Raw genomic sequence first — 16,331 nt, 5'->3', positions numbered from 1 at the left:
CTTCTGATCGACAAGCTCAGCGTCCTAACCCACTGAGCCACCTTCTAGTCTAGTCTAGTCTTTGGCAAAAATGAAGTTTGTGATTTCCCACCGTCCTCTTTGTCTCCTTTGAAAAAGGCGCTTTTAGTTGTCTGAATCAGGCAGTTTGGGGTCCCCGGAAGAAAGGGTTCCGTTTTGTCTTGGATCTGTCCCAACTCTGCAAAAGGGCAAAGCTGCCCGCCCCCAAAGAAGGAAAAAGGTCTGGCTATTGTGCAAAACAGATCCCGGGTCTCTGCGATCGGTCTTTGAAGATCGAGGCTGGTTTTTTTTTTTTTTATTTCCTTCATCGCTTTTCGCCTCGGTCGTCGGAGAGCCCGAGGAAGACCCGAAAGACTCTCCAGCTCCTCGGCGTCCCCGATGCGAGATCCGCGGGTCTGTTTTTAGAAAAAAAGAGCGCGTCTGCCTCAACCACCCGCACAACGGCCCCGCCCCTTTGCACACTCACACAGCACACACACAGCGCACACACAAACGCCCAGCGGAGGCGCTCGGCCTGCAGCCGCTACTGCAAAAACTGCAAGCATGGCTTTGACGGAAGCGGCGGCTGCCCGGGGGCTATTTCTGCTGCCCCGGATCGTGCTTTTCGGAGACTCCATTACTGAGGTATCGCGGGGCGGGGGGACATGGCCCCGAAACAAACGCAGAGGCCCCCGTGCCCCTTTTCCTCTCCCCCCACCCCGCCTCCGGTTGATTTGCACACTTATTCTCCTTTTTTCTTCTTACTTCCGGTCAATTCTCTGCCCCTCCCTCCACGCCAGCGGTTGCCTCCCAGTCGCCTGCAGCCTCGATCTCTTCCGAGGTATTCTAGTCAGAATAGAGCTGGAAGGTACCCTGATGGTCTTGTGGTCCAGCCCCCCTGCTCAAGCAGGGCACTCTAGTCCAGGGGTAGGCAACCTTGGCTCTTTTATGACTCGTGGACTTCAACTCCCAGAATTCCTGAGCCAGCTACTGGCTCAGGAATTCTGGGAGTTGAAGTCCACGAGTCATAAAAGAGCCAAGGTTGCCTACCCCTGCTCTAGTCCAGGGGTCGGCAACCTGAAAAAGCAAAAGAGCCACTGGGAACCGGTTCCATCACACATAAAAAAAAGTGGGAGCCGCGCGCGTGCATCCGCGCATGCGCATAAAACAAAATGTGCGCGTGCGTGGATACACGTGCGCGGTTCCACTTTTTTTTATGTGGATGCACCTGCACGCCAGCGGCGACTGGTCTCCCTGGTGACGGGCACTTGAGTGACTAGAGTCTAGTCTATACCATTTCAGACGAGTGGCTGTCCAATCTCTTCTTAAGTAGAAATTCTTAGGTAGCATTTTTTTCTACCTAAGAATTTTTCTCTTAGAAAAAAAATTAGAAAAAAATTAGAAAAAAAATTTCTCTTAGAAAAAAAATTCTACCTAAAATTTACCCCCCCCCCACACACACTCCTCTCTCTTTAGGTAGAAATTCATCAGGCGAAGTTTTCTTTTGAGCTGCCCAAAGAGGCTTGGAGGGAGGATTGCTGGACTGGATTTTCTATTAGGCAACAATTTAAGGAGCGGCGTTTGAGCTGCGAGGGGAGCAGGGCTGCCAGTTGGAACTGCTAGCTAGTCTAACGCGATCACAGCTGGTTGCCAGGCTTGGAGCCAAGCTAAAAATACCTGAGAAAGAGGAGATGATGGTGTGCAGCTGACTTCAAATTTAAGGAGTTTGGAGGAAAAGTTTGGAAATGGGCTTCCCCTCTCTACATTACTGAAATTGAAAATACAGTCAGGAGTGTCAGGAATTTTGCTGAAATAGTTGGGAAAGTCAAAATGACCACACATGTGGCTTGCCTTTCAAGATTATTTTATTTTTATTTTAATTCCATTTATATCCCGCCCTTCTCCGAAGACTCAGGACGGCTTACAAGCTTAGCAGTAGCAGTAGCAGTAGATTGTTGTGCATAATCTGAAATCTCAAGACTGGATTACCGTATTATTTTTTACCCATCTTAAAATAGTTCTTAGAATGCAGGGAAAAGGTAAAGGAATATCTCTTCCTTCAAGATCCCAGCTGGGACTTTCAGCCCATCCTGTGGGTCTGTTTTGCCCTTAAACTGAAGTTGCTCATAAGGGCCACCACTATTTCATAATGGTCTGTGAGAATAGCACCTTTGACATTTGCACACATAAATAACTTTATTTACACATGGCTTTTTCATTCAGGGAAAATATTTGTAGGTAGTCAAGATTGTGGAAAACCTGAATATACAGAGATATTTTTTAACCTCCTTATTTTGGCTACATGTTATTTCCAATGGTCTAAATAAAAGTACCTGGTACTGAAGGATTCCCAACCAACTCTTTTGATCAGATACAATAGACTGCATGTTTTATACAGGTAGTCCTTGATTGTAGCCACAACTGGGATCAGAATTTCATCGTAATTCAGTGTGGTCATAAAGTGAGTTGTCATGTAACGACCTGATTTTACAACCACTTTTAGCACAGTCATTAAGCAAATCGTTGCAGTTGTTAAATAAAACATGGTCATTAAGCAATCCATCTTCACCAGTTGCTGTTCTTTGCAAGAAACAGGCTGGGAAAGTCACAGATTTGTGATCACATGACTTTAGGGGTGGTGCGATGGCCATAAGTGCAAGGACAGGTTGTAAATCATTTTTTCCAAGACTGTTGTAATTTTAAATTGTCCTTAAATGAACAGTCATAAGTGCAGGATTACTTACACAGTGCAAGGCTAGAATATTACGTACATGCACACTCAGCAGTCTTTCAAATGAAGTTGAAGAGTTGATCCCTAATAATATTTCTTGGAAAAGAAGCGGCCAAACTTCCTGCTCAAATGGAGGATGATGGTGATCACTTCCAGCATTCCTGAGTTCCCTGAATAGATATGGGGCTTTGTAGTTCCTAAATTCTGGATTGGGAACCCTGGCAATCCATTATGGCTGGTAGATGGTGGTTTTTGAGTTCTATTTCAAAGTGCATCAGTGAAATGCCCTATTCTGCTTTGCAGGTATTTGTCACTCTTTAAAGTAATAATTCATAAAGTTGTCTGATGTACATTGGCTTTTACTAACAGAGAAATTATGCAGGGCTACCAGGTATGGGCTGTCAAATGCTGAACAACCCCTTTGTGGCAGCAGAGAGTTTCTTGTGCCTCTTTACTGCCATCTACTGTAGAGATTGGGACTTTGCAAGTCAGAACTGATAGCCCTAAATTTGGTACTGTATTTCAGAGGTCCCCAACTTGTGGGCTGTGACTGTGAGGGGATTGTAATTAGGCTGCGAAAACAGCCGGCAAGCGCACACACCCATCCTCACTTGTGCAAGCAGTGGGCGAGCGTGTGTGCGCACTCCATTTGTGTGAGCAGCACAATTGCCGGCCACTCGCATGGAACCATCCCCTCTCGTCCCTCCGCTGGTCTGCAAAGCCGGACCTTTCCTGCACTTGATTGCAGTGGGTCACTGTGTATGAGACTTAAAATATACAATAATGTTGGAGACCCTATGCTGAACTGTAAGGATTAGTACATTGATTGGGATCTCTGCATTTATATAAATTGTTAATTGTCTTTCTTCTAGTTTTCCTTCCAAGATAAGGGATGGGGCGCAACACTTGCTAATAGATTAGCTAGGTAAGAAATCCTAGCATTTTATTTATTAGTTTTACCTCTCATATTGTCAGTTCTTTTGTCACATTGGAACACACCGCCAGAATATTAAAATGATACTTCTCTCTCTGCATTCTTGATGCTGTTCTCATCTGACACACAGGAAATCATAAGAGATCACTAAGGAACCAGTGAAATTAATATTTCTGTGACTGTAAAACGGTAGACTCCTTGCTTTTTTCTGCTGTTGTTATTAATCTAACTTTCTTTGGGGGCTCCTTTGGCATCCCACTTTGTTGTTGATGAGTTGCCAGCCCCACCAGGTAGATCAGACCAGGAAATCAACTGCATGGCAATGCAAAATCCACTTTGAATGAGATTGCTAGAATAACAGAATTGTGCAGATGTGGTTGTGCTATACCTTCTTACCTTCTTAGTTCAATGAATTAGGGAGGGGTCTGCCTAAGCCATGTCTGAATGGGATCCCATTCCTCTGAATTTAAACAATGTTCCTTCCCCATTTGCCTAGGCCAGGGGTAGGCAACCTTGGCTCTTTTATGACTCGTGGACTTCAACTCCCAGAATTCCTGAGCCAGCATGGCTCAGCTTGGAAACCTCTCCCTTTTCCCTCAGCATGGATGGGTCAGGAATTCTGGGAGTTGAAGTCCACGAGTCATAAAAGAGCCAAGGTTGCCTACCCTGGCCTAGGCAACAGTATGTTCCCATTTCCTCAACATCATCTTCCCTCAGTTGTGTTCTCCCACCAATTTTTAAACAATTTCTAAATGTTCTACTTGACCTCTATAGTAATTCAGGCTCTTTGAATCTGTAATGATGCATAATCCCTGGAAACTGATTGAAAACATGAACATCATGATTGTTCTGTATTGTAAATAAGGTTTGACAAATAAAGAAAATGGGTATGAATTCTGGATAGAAAGATACAAAATGCTTCTTTTCAACATGGAATATAGTGCATTATGGAGAGGAGAGGAAGAAAAGGTCAGATTCACACTAAGGGCTGAACCAATTTAACTGGTAGTATGTATCAGTGAATTCTTTGGGACTAAAATTCTGAATAACCCACATGGAATACACTACTTAATAATTCCCTGGCCAATCTTTACCATTTCAAGATGTAGATTTACTACATAATGAGACACACAGAGAGACACTCATTTTATGAATACGCTTATTTTAGAAAATGCGATGTTTTGAATCGTGGACTCTCTGGCTACAACACCAGGTGGGCTAAAATTGTTCTTCCAAGATTAATCAACAAAGACCATAATCCTGGAAACACCCTGGCAGTAACTATCTTCTTTGGAGCAAACGACAGCGCTTTAAAGGGTATGGTACATTTTGATTCTAGATCCTACTCTTCTAATGTGATAATTTTGTTAGGCTGGAGTTGAAAAGTGTGTTACTTCAAATATTTTAAAGCCTTCACCCATTGTTCCAGATATGTTTAATCTGCACAGCCAACCACTTGTTGGGTTATGGCAAAAATGCATGTTAGTGCATTATAATGTTGAGGCAATGGGGGAAGACAATGGCTTGCTTGAATTTCAACAAAGGCTCTTAGAATGTGTATTACTGAGATGATGTTTCATTGTTTCCCAGGCTGCTGAATCAGCATTCTTGGTGTCCAAGGCTGTCTGGCTGAGCCAGCAGTTGACTATATTTTCCTTCAAAAGGTCCATGCTGGGAGGGGTGAGCATCTTTCAAGGAAAGAGGAACAACTGGGTGCCTTTTTTTTACAAGAGTGTTCCTTGTGTGTAATTGATTTATAGCCAAATTACCTCTTTCTTTGCTTTGTGAAAACATATTTAGATTGGGGCTTTTTGGTTGATCACCACCCGTTTTACTTAAACTCCTCTGTCCTACCTTTTCCCAGCTTGAGAAAAAGAAGCGCAACATGGGTAGAGCACACAGCTGTTGTACCCAGAAAATTAATTCCTGTGTCTCCTTAAACAGATGAGAACCCCAGACAGCACGTTCCACTGGAGGAGTATACTGACAATTTGAAAAGTATGATATGCTACCTCAACTCTGTAGACATTTCCAAACAGGACATTATATTAGTGACTCCACCACCCCTTCACGAAGCTAGTTGGGAAAAAGAGTGTGTTGCTAAAGGTAAGGCATTCTCCTATTCCTATTTGAATAGTATTGGCAAATTTCCCTGCATGATTTATTCCATGTTTTACCCAGTTAAATGATACCAGGAATAGAATGTTTGGCCTAGCCTTTTTCCATCAGCTCTGCCAAATTTGTCCTCTTAGCCTCTTTTTTTTGCAAACTAAAATGACTGTTGGTATGTTTTATTTATTCCCATCTTAAAATTAGAACCAAAGCATACAACTGTATGGAAATAGGTCTTTTTTAAAAAAAGAAAATGCAGTAGTTCAAAATCATCTGCAGTAAAGCTATAAGGGCAGCTTCTAAACTTTACTGCGTGGGATATTGTGGTCAGCAGGATTCTTTGTACCCAACAGTGGTTCTACACTATGCATATACTTACACTCAGTCTTGTCTGTTCTCATAGCTCTTGCTAGGAAAAAGAAAAATGGGTACCAGATCTAATTTGGTTAGCAAACTGTTTTCAATTGTGACAGTGATGAAAAAAATAACTTTATGACCAATCCTCACATTTATGACCTTCACAAGTCTAGAAAGCAAGGGAATGCTGAAGCAACCACTTAGCTTGACAACCAAGTTGTCCATTGCAATTGCAGTTTTTAAATGAGGACTGACTGTATACTGTTAAAGCCTATAGGGTAGTGAGTTGCATCATCTGGATCCATTTCTGATTCATGTTTTACTCAAAAAGCAAAACCTGAACTAAGCTTTTATGTTTGATGTATTTTCCCCCCCCCCCAATTCTCAACAGGTGACAAATTAAATCGTCGAAATTCTGTCACTGGGAGATATGCAAAGGTTTGTGTTAAAGTAGCTGAAGAATGTGGCACCGATGTCATTGACCTGTGGACACTTATGCAAAAAGGAGACCAGGTATGATTTCTGAGATTGTCGTTACAGAGTGTATGCAGCAAAGTGAAGCTAATTTCCTTACTGGGTGCAGTGTCAGCTCATGTTCTATTTTGCAGACTGGCAGTTTAGTTGAATAATGATTAATTCAGGTAGTCCTCGGCTTACAAAAGTTCATTTAGTGACTGTTCAAAGTTACAGCTGCATTAAAAGAATGACTTATGAGTGTTTTTCACACTTATGACCACTGTAGCATCCCCATGGTTATGTGATGAAAATTCAGACGCTTGGGCAACTGACTCACATTTATGACAGTTGCAGAGTCCTGGGGTCATGTGATCGCCTTTTGCAGCCTGACAAGCAAAGTCATGGAGAAAACAGGATTCACTTAACTGTCTTACTAACTGATCAACTGCAGTGGTTTATTTAAAAACTGTGGCAAGAAAGGTTGTAAAATGGGGCAAAACTCATTTAACAAATGTCTTAGGAACAGAAATTGTGGGCTCAATTGTGCTCATAGGTTGAAGACTACCTATATTTTTTGGCTTAAGTTTCTTTCTGTAAAGTCATCTGAGCAATTTATAACATTTTATATTTTATGAAATCTCTGGTTTAGGACTTCTCCTGTTACCTGTCAGATGGACTCCATTTATCAGAAAAAGGAAATACTTTTCTAGCAAACCAGCTTTGGACACTCCTAGAAGAGAAACTGTCAACCCTTCCTCAGTTGCTTCCCTACTGGCGTGATGTAGATCCTCTCTACCCTGAAGCTAGTCTCCTGGGCATCCCCACTGCTAAGAAGTCATAAAAAGAACAACTTCCATAAGTTTTGTTGAGACAAAATAAAATTTCCTTTTCTTCCACAATCAGTGATTTCAATTCTTAAAGAGCGTTCTGATACGAACTTGCATTCCCAATTATTAGGCCTCTATAAATATTCATGCATAATTGCTGAGTTTCCTAATTATGCTATTAGGTACTGGCATAGGTAGGGCAATTTACCTGTTAAAAATTGTATGCAGAAGAACATTGTCACCACAAGCAAGAAGCAGAAAACAAGCCTTGATGGATCAGACAATCCTACATTGCTATATAACTTTATACTTCAGACTCAGAAGAGGGCTGGGTGTCTAACTTGGGTTGGTTGGAAGGATCATCAGGGTTTTGATAGCATGTTGGGGGGCTGCACTCCAAAAGACTATTGGCTTAAGGCAGGGGTTCCCAACCCCAAGTCCGTGGATCAGTACTGGGCCACGGCATGCAAGCAACTGGTCCACCCAAAAAAGCAAAGCCCCATCTGTGGGATGCAGGCAGCACACAAAACCACACACCATCCGGTCCATGGAAAAACCTCTTTCCACAGAACCGGTCCCTGGTGCCCAAAGGTTTGGGGACCTCTGCCTTAAGGGTTAAGACTATTTCAGGAGGGATCTTAATGGGGTAATGCTGGCCATACCCTCTGGATTTTCTGAAATGCAAAAGAGAAAAAAAAAGGCTACATTTGATATCCTCAACCCTAGAGTTGACATTCAGGGATTGACATCCACTTTTAGATGACTTCACTCTTGCCCTAGGAAATCTTTCTCCTCTGGCAATATCAAATCGGTTAAATTACCCACCATCATGCATACAGTCAGCGGTCAAGTAGTTTATTTAGATAGGTTGGCAAATGTTAATGATTTCGGTAATGGACATTAGCAGTCAGGATTCTGTATTGGAGATAATTGTGCCATGTGGCACAGGGATTAAAATAACAGGTTAAAAGAATGAGGGGCAATAGTTAATGCAAACAATATAGATAATAATCGTAATCCAAGACTATAATTCTGAATCAAGCTGGACCAGATCTTGAGAATGTGGGTGGTCATACATGATTCTGACTGAGACAATTAACAATTTGAATGAGATAATAGCAAAGATTGTTTTCAGGCACTTTAGAGAAAGTAATGAAGTCCTGCTAAGAGAAGTCTTGGGGGGGGAATCAAATATTTTAGAGATGCAATATTCTGATTGCAGAGGGAAGCAGGGACACAATAGGGGGGCAAGAGCTGTTCAGATAATTGTGATAAACACACTGAGCCACAATGTCTAAAGGGCCAAAAACAATGTTTTTGGAAAAAGCTAAGGTATTTACATGTAAGCAACCCAAGCTGATACTTGGTAAACAAGAACCACATTTACAATGATACAAGCAAAAGGCTGTTTAGTCTTTGCTGATAAGGGTGCTTAGTCTAAAAAAATTGCAATTTCAATCAGCAGCTAGCATTTGCAGGTTGGAAGTGAGCAGGCAGCTCTTTGGAAATACATCAGACCTGCCCAAAGAAGGCAGTTTAAAAGCAAGGGCCCAAAATGGAATGCAGCAAAATGTGCTTTCTGCAATTTCCCATTATCAACTTCTGCTTCAAGTGTGACATGGCTGTTTCAAGCTTCCTCCTTAGATATTCTACAGGGCAGTAGTTACCTTACTGATGACTTCCATTGTCTGATTTCTATGGTACTTACCTTGCTAAAATAATCTGATTCCTTTTTTTCCAATGTTCAGCAGTTGACAATACCATACTAAGATGAGCTGAACAGTTTAAGAACAAGCGTTCATGTTCTACTTTGATTGCTGCTATCGTGCCAATTATCAGTTACAGTCATGTCTTCCATATACAATTGAAAATATAAGGGCAAAACAAATATTTTAGACTACTCACGTCTACAAGCATCCTGCAAAGCTGTTTCCAGAATGCAAGATGATAGAATAGACAAGTGCAGCATTTAATTGCCTTGGTTGTTATGACACACATCGAAGTACATTTAACAATGACTGAAGCTTTTAAATTATCACAGAAAAAAGTGGACTTTCGTATTTACAATGAATGCCAACATGCGTCTCATGAGAAACTTATAAATCACCCTTGGTACAAGCTTAACTTGTGACCCCACAGATACAAGCATGCAAGTAGCTTTGCAATGATATGGAAAGTGATTTCTTCCTGCTAGAATGTTTTTGGAATGTCTAATCTACCCCACAGTTTAGGGTTTCTTGCTAAATCTGCCATCCAGGTACTAACCAGGCCTGATCTTGCTTAGCTTTAGGAACCCAGTCAGGGATGATGATGATGATTGAATTGGACCTTGAAGGTCTTCCACTCCAACCCCCTGCTCAGGCAGGAAACCTTATACCATTTCAGACAAATGGCTGTCCAGTCTCTTCTTAAAAACTTCCAGTGTTGGAGCATTCACCGCTTCTGGAGGCAGGTTGTTCCACTGGTTAATTGTTCTAACTGTCAGGAAGTTTCTCCTTAGTTCTAGGTTGCTTCTCTCCTTGACTAGTTTCCTTCCATTGCTTCTTGTCCTGCCTTCAGGTGCTCTGGAAAATAGCTTGACTCCCTCTTCTTTGTGGCAGCCCCTGAGATATTGGAACACTGCTATCATGTCACCCCTCACCCTTCTCCAGGACCTGAAAAATCTGAAGCTTCAATTAACACCAACTAGTTTTAATATTCAATATATTTTAGAAAATCATTTTATTACATGGCAATGAGAACTCTTACTCTTCATGGAAAGGTTATTTTACAGCTGGTTGTGAAATCTGAAAATTAACAGAATATCGGTAAAAATACCTTAGAGACACAAATTCAAGTAGTGCAACAAATATCCATGAAAAACGTACAGGTGTATTAATCCCCTTTAAATGCTACAGAATACAAATTTTTCATCCTTTTTTTCCTGACATTTAGACCAGCTCCCAAGCTGTTGTATTTTATATTAAGCATAACTTTGAACATGATTAGATGAGCAATCAGAAATAATGCTACCCTTTTAATCGTGACCCCACTGCTTCTATAGGCACTGCCTCCACTCCTGAGACTAGATCCCTAAAAGTAGAGAGCTGTGCTGTTTCTGCTTTTGTTCTCTCAGCAAAAGGCATGGAGAAAGCCACAAAGGCAGCAATTGGCACTTGACGGAGATCAGGACTGAGATAAGCCAGGCTAGTGGCAGAACAAGATGCTCTTTTTTTCCTCATGGCATCCACAAATTATTCTTTCCTCACAGAAGCAGGCCAGCCATAAAAATGCAACATGAAATACGCTACAGCAGATGCCCTGGATACTGTACTGACATGGTTTGAAATACAGTTTTATGAAGTTTCCTTTCTAGACTTCTATTCCTTCCTCGCAAAGTGAAAGAAGTGAAATGATAATTACACATCTAAGCTATTCGTTTTGGATCAGAAATCAACATTCAGCAGGCTATGTGCATATAAATCTGAAAATCAATGAAAACATTGCTTCTGTCTCAGTTGGATTTTGATTATCTTCCTGTTGGAGTCTGATCAGAACTGCCTAATTAAAGCCACACTGTATTTTCTTCTGAAAACATTCTTGGATTCCAAGATTTGCATTGAAGTAATTAGCTGCTATATAATATTCCGTTCACATTTAGCTGAAATCTGTGCCTTTCCTAAATATCAATGAAATTGAAATGTTCCTTTCATCTTTCATTTTAAAAAATACTGTTTAGTGGCATTCCTGATTTCTCTAGTAAAAGATTTCATTTATTTGGAAGAATTGTATTCTGGAGGGGAAAAAAGAAATCTCTTTTAGCAGTGCTGTTTAATACCAAGAAGGCACATTATAAAAATACTATTAAGATACACAAATCTTAGGTCAGAGAGACTATGGCTTGATTCTATCAACTGAAGTGTATGTTCAATTTGAGAATACAGAAAAGAGTCAGCAAGACTCAATCTGACCTCACTTTTTATGCTTTTAGGTAGTAATTCATACTGACATCAGGAAGATCTTACATATGGCCAGCATCTGCACTTCCTTGCTTTTTTCTCAGTATACATACCTATGCATATGCATGTACAAATGCATACACACAGACACACAGAGGCAGAGAATATAATGAAATGGTTTTAGATCAACTAGCGGAACCTGATGTTGTGCAGAAGAGTCAGCAGCTGAGAAGGCAGAGACTAGCACTCGGTTTCCTTGCTGTCCACTCTGTGTTGGCGCTGCAGTTTAAAAGAGGAGCTTTTCTCACTCCTGGTGACCGGATGATCCGTGAGGTCTTCAAACGATTTGGCAGCTGCACTGTTGTTTGGAAAAGGATCCTTCTCAAAGCAATCCTCCTCCATATGGGAGTCCGTGCTTGGATCCTCTTGGATAGTGTCCATTCTTTGGTGATCCAGTTTTGGGCCCCCCGCTGCCACAGACACGGGTATGATGGGCTGCAAAGGCTGGTGCCGACTTGCCGGTGGCACAACGGGGAAAGGCTTGATGATTCTGATGGAGGCTGAGTCCATGCTGCTCAACATCTCAACGTTCTGCAAGAGACAAGCGGGATGTACATTAATGGGAGGAGGAGGAGGAAGAGGAGGAGGATGGTAAAGATCTTCCTCAACAGCTTGCTTTATACAGCATCTGAGCCAAGTGTTCACAGAAGGCCTGCCTCTAAGGGCCACTAACACGTATTCTGTACATATGGTAAGAGGGCAAGTCCTGTGAATCAGGACAGATAGGAGACTGTTGGGAGAATTCTGGTCCATACAAACCTCCACACCAGTAATGAAAGATGACCATTTAAAAGCATTGCCACAATGGGCCATAGGGAAGAAGTTTTGTATAGTGTGAAGCTGCTGAATTTCTGCAAGATTATTTTTAAACAGGGAGCTATGATAAATGAGGCTGCAGATGAGGACCCAGATTGTTGGGGGCAATTAAGCTGACTTTGTAATAATGCCTCTTGGGGGGTGTATGAAAGCCCTAATAAGCAGGCGTATACATAGAATGAAGGCTACTGCTAAGCTTGTAAGCCGCCCTGAGTCTTCGGAGAAGGGCGGGATATAAATGGAATTAAATAATTAATAAATAAAATAAATAAATAAATTAATTAATTAATTAATTAATTACAACTACGATAAACTGAAACTAACTTAAACTAAACTATAGTTGGAACTGGATTGGGTTCTTGCACCCCAACCTCATAGCTTTTTAAAAACACAATTCAAAAACATGACATTATACTTATATGATTTGTTTAAAGTTTTGTCTTCTTACCCAATATATGCTGGCTTTTTTATTCAGCTGAATATACATTTTATAAGTTGTCCTTGAATTAGGACCACAATTGAATCTGGAATTTTGCTTGTCTCTTGTTGCAGCCATTGAGTTACCATAAAACCGGACTCGATTTTACGATTGTTCTTATTAAGTGAATCACCTCAGTCGTTAAGCAAATCACACGGTCATAAATCTGAATCCAGCTTATTCAGTGGAATTTTTTTTATGTAAAGTAGCAAAAAAGTCACAAACTGCTAACGTGTGACTGCTGGATGCTGCAGCTGGCGAGTAAATGCAAGGCAGTTGCCAAGTGCTCAAAATTTGATGAAAGGACTGCAGGGGTGGTATGGCATTGTAATTCAAGGTTTGGTCATAAGTAACTTTGAATCTGTTGTAACTCTGAATGGCCGTTAAATGACTAGTAGTAAGTTGAGGACTACCTGATGAAAACTTTATCCAGCAGAGGTTTGTTGTCAACAAATGCAATACTAAAAGTATTAATTCAAGCAAACTTACACTTGGACCAAACAGAGATTTGGTGTTTTCTTCATATTGCCTGTCCAATTTCTTGTCCTGTTAAAAGGGGAGAAATCACATCTTTTATTTCTATAAACAAATCATTATTTTACAAATAATCAGAACTCAGGAGTAGTTATGTCAACCACTAAGCAAGTTATTGTAACTTTGGAAAGACTTTCAAGTTACCTAGCTAATATACTTCTTCCTCTTGCTTTAAAAAAAAATAAAGGTGTTTGTAAATAATGATTTCTTTTAAAAAAAACACCTCAAAAGTTCTGAAAGGGAAGCAAATTTTGAGGAATCAAAACATTTCCAAATTACTGGAGATGGGGTAGGAAGGAGTAGAATGAATAAACAGGGAATACTCTTACTGTGAAAAGATGTAAGTATCAAATGAGTAAATACTCAGCATGGATTTTTATAATTATGGACTCAATGTCTTTTACTATAAATTTACACTTGAATTTAAGGCATCTGTTTAAATTAAAACTTACCACACAGTGTACTAGAATACTGAGAGGAATCCAAAACAGCAAGGAGAATACAACAACAGATCCTACTATGTTGTCTGCTAAAAATTTCCCTGTTTAAAAGAGAACAACGATTCTAGCAATCTTAGGAGTAAAGAATATGCAAAAATAAAAAGAGGTAAATTTTACATGTCCCTTTTCCCCAACTGATTAGTGCGTATGACAAAATAGGATCATATATATTGAAATAACTGAAATAGCTTAAATATCAGGATATAAATTATCAATTTTAAAGAGATTTTATTACCAGTAGAGAATGGAAAGGAATGGAAGCTAGACATTTATTCAGGGAATGCATTTTATACTGTTTTCTTATATATCTATCTAATAAACTAAGAAGGATAATCAACTAGGAAATTGAATACAGGTCGTCTTTACCATTGCTAGGTAAATAGTTACACAAATTATAAGCCTCCTTTTTATTTTTGCATAACATTTAACAAGTTGTACCGCTCACCTTGGAAATACACACAAACCTGTTCTTTCAGTTAGCATTGTCCTGTATAGCAATAGGATTGATGCTAATTTTATGACTATTATCATAGCCAGAATTTCCATGATTGGATTATAAATCCAGAATTATTCCCAATTGGATGGAGGAGAGACACTGTTTGTTTTATTAAAACTTTAGGTGCACTAGTTAACACAAATATTTAATGCAGGTGTGTCCAAATCATGGCTTATGGGCCACATGCAGCCCTGGACAGCTAGTAGCACAGCCCCACAAGATTTTAAACTTTTAACATTATTATGTGATTTTTTCTAAAAAAGTTATCTATATACATTAATTATATTATATATTTTATATGCGGCCCAAGACAATTCCTCTTCACTCAATGTGGTCCAGGCAAGCCAAAAGTTTGGACACCTATGATTTAAATTGCAAATATACAATTTATATCAAAACCTTCGTGATCATTATCAGGTCAATATTAGATATATTCATGCTACCAAATTATTTACACATCTGCTACACTATCACATTTCAAAAAGCAAAGAGAATACTACACGAAGTAGAAAAGATGGGCTGAAAGTAAGATTTCAAGCAGTGCATATCTTACCAAATGTATTGATGCTAAGCTGATCAATGAAAACCCAAAGTCGCTCAATCACATCCTGCACACGCTTATCACATTTGCCCTGTAAGAAACAATGCTGGCTTAGTAAACCAAGTTTCCATCATAGTGACAGAACAACCTATCTGAAGAATAGCGAGACACAGAAAAGGCAGTTAAGTGCAACAAAACTCGGTAATGAGTTAATTTCTTATAAAAACACACCATTAATCAATTTGAAATAAGAAAACTAAGAACTATTGGTGGATTTGCAATTTCATTACAAAACAGGCTTTGTTGCTGGGTTTTCTTTCCCCTAATAACACTACAAAATATGAGAGAATACAAGAGATGAAAGGAAGTTGGGGAAAGGGGGCTGATATTGTCTTGATCTTGATCCTTGGACATTTTTATGCACAATGGATTATTTAGTTGGGAAACTTAGCTTCCAAAGCAAAGAACTGCTTGGTCTGGCCAAATTTAATTATCTTTGGATAGCAATACCCTGTGCCAGATTCTCTCCTTCTTTCTTTCTTTCTTTCTTTCTTTCTTTCTTTCTTTCTTTCTTTCTTTCTTTCTTTCTTTCTTTCTTTCTTTCTTTCTCTCTCTCTTTCACAAACACACATTTCCATATAACATGGAAAATAGGTGTTTGTGTGTGAGTGTGTGTGTGTGTGTGTGTGTGTGTGACATGGAAAATACCTTAATTTCTGTGACTTCCGCTTTTGCGTCCCAGCAAGACAGATGCAGGAAGGCAGGGCTTTGCCCTCTGCGCCCGATTTTGCCTTGCTGGGGGCCCTAAAGAGGGCCTAAAGTTGCCCCAAAGAAGCAATGAAGGAGGGGTGTCTCGTCAATCACAGAGAGATGGCGGTCCTTCTGTTCGATCCGAGAAAAGCCCTCCAAACCAGCAGGGGAAAGACTGGCTGCTGACAACCGAAGACGAAAAGTACGAATTAACACATTGTAAATAGCATGTTTGGAATTGGGTGAGAATATCGATCCTTTTACTATTTTACAACTACATTTCCTGGGAAAGGCTCCCAAGAAGCTAAAAACCTCTGAATGTGAACGGAAGCGGTGTTTTAATTTCTATGGGGGACAGAAATATACAATATTGAAGTGGAAGTAACATAAAGCTACAGTTTTGAAATTTGAGAACTGAGATAATTGTCAAGATTTTCTCTTTGAAAAAAAAACCCACTGAGGTGAAACATAAGAAATCAATCCTTTAAGAGTGGAAAATAGATTTTGAATGACATGTAGTGGTGGATCTGAGTACAGCACTATAACTAGCTTCCTGCCTGCTTGCTGAGGGAGAAAAGTTGGCAATAAAGGAAAATGTTTTGGCATACTTATCAACCTGACCTTGTTGGACTATAAACACCCACTGAGCTTGGACTTTTAATTTCAAGAGCTAATGGAAGAGAAAAAAAACTTGACCTTTGATTATGCCTGGCTGGGAGAAACTTTTGAGCAGTTTTCAGGGAGGTTGAACACTTTGAACATTGTGAATTATAACCTTGCCTGACTGACAATTTTTGGATGCCT

The 16,331-nt window shown here is 40.1% G+C and overlaps 2 protein-coding genes across 5 annotated transcripts in view; one reads left to right on the top strand and one right to left on the bottom strand.

Annotated features, from left to right (window-relative positions):
- The first annotated feature begins 513 nt into the window (after window positions 1-513).
- On the top strand, window positions 514-7,478 carry IAH1 (isoamyl acetate hydrolyzing esterase 1 (putative)). The gene is made up of 6 exons (XM_083378947.1): window positions 514-642; window positions 3,601-3,653; window positions 4,831-4,979; window positions 5,607-5,768; window positions 6,523-6,644; window positions 7,237-7,478. Exons 1-6 carry the CDS (start codon window positions 562-564, stop codon window positions 7,426-7,428), a joined length of 759 nt encoding a protein of 252 aa, XP_083235073.1. The 5' UTR covers window positions 514-561; the 3' UTR covers window positions 7,429-7,478.
- A 1,884-nt stretch (window positions 7,479-9,362) lies between these two features.
- ADAM17 (ADAM metallopeptidase domain 17) overlaps window positions 9,363-16,331 on the bottom strand; it is a 42,364-nt gene continuing 35,395 nt past the window's right edge. For 3 of the 4 annotated variants that reach the window (XM_083367892.1, XM_083367894.1, XM_083367895.1), the window contains 4 exons: window positions 14,790-14,868; window positions 13,693-13,781; window positions 13,196-13,252; window positions 9,363-11,943 (listed from right to left, as the gene is read on the bottom strand). In XM_083367892.1, the coding sequence (XP_083224018.1) occupies window positions 11,593-11,943; window positions 13,196-13,252; window positions 13,693-13,781; window positions 14,790-14,868 (576 nt within the window). In that variant the 3' untranslated portion in view covers window positions 9,363-11,592. The remainder of the gene's footprint in view (window positions 11,944-13,195; window positions 13,253-13,692; window positions 13,782-14,789; window positions 14,869-16,331) is intronic. The other variant, XM_083367893.1, reaches the window with a different exon arrangement.

Source organism: Vipera ursinii (genome assembly GCF_947247035.1).
Source record: "Vipera ursinii genome assembly, chromosome: 1".
Lineage (NCBI taxonomy): Eukaryota > Metazoa > Chordata > Lepidosauria > Squamata > Viperidae > Vipera > Vipera ursinii.
The sequence above is the reverse complement of the archived record's forward strand: the minus strand, read 5'-3'. Positions and strand labels throughout refer to the sequence as shown.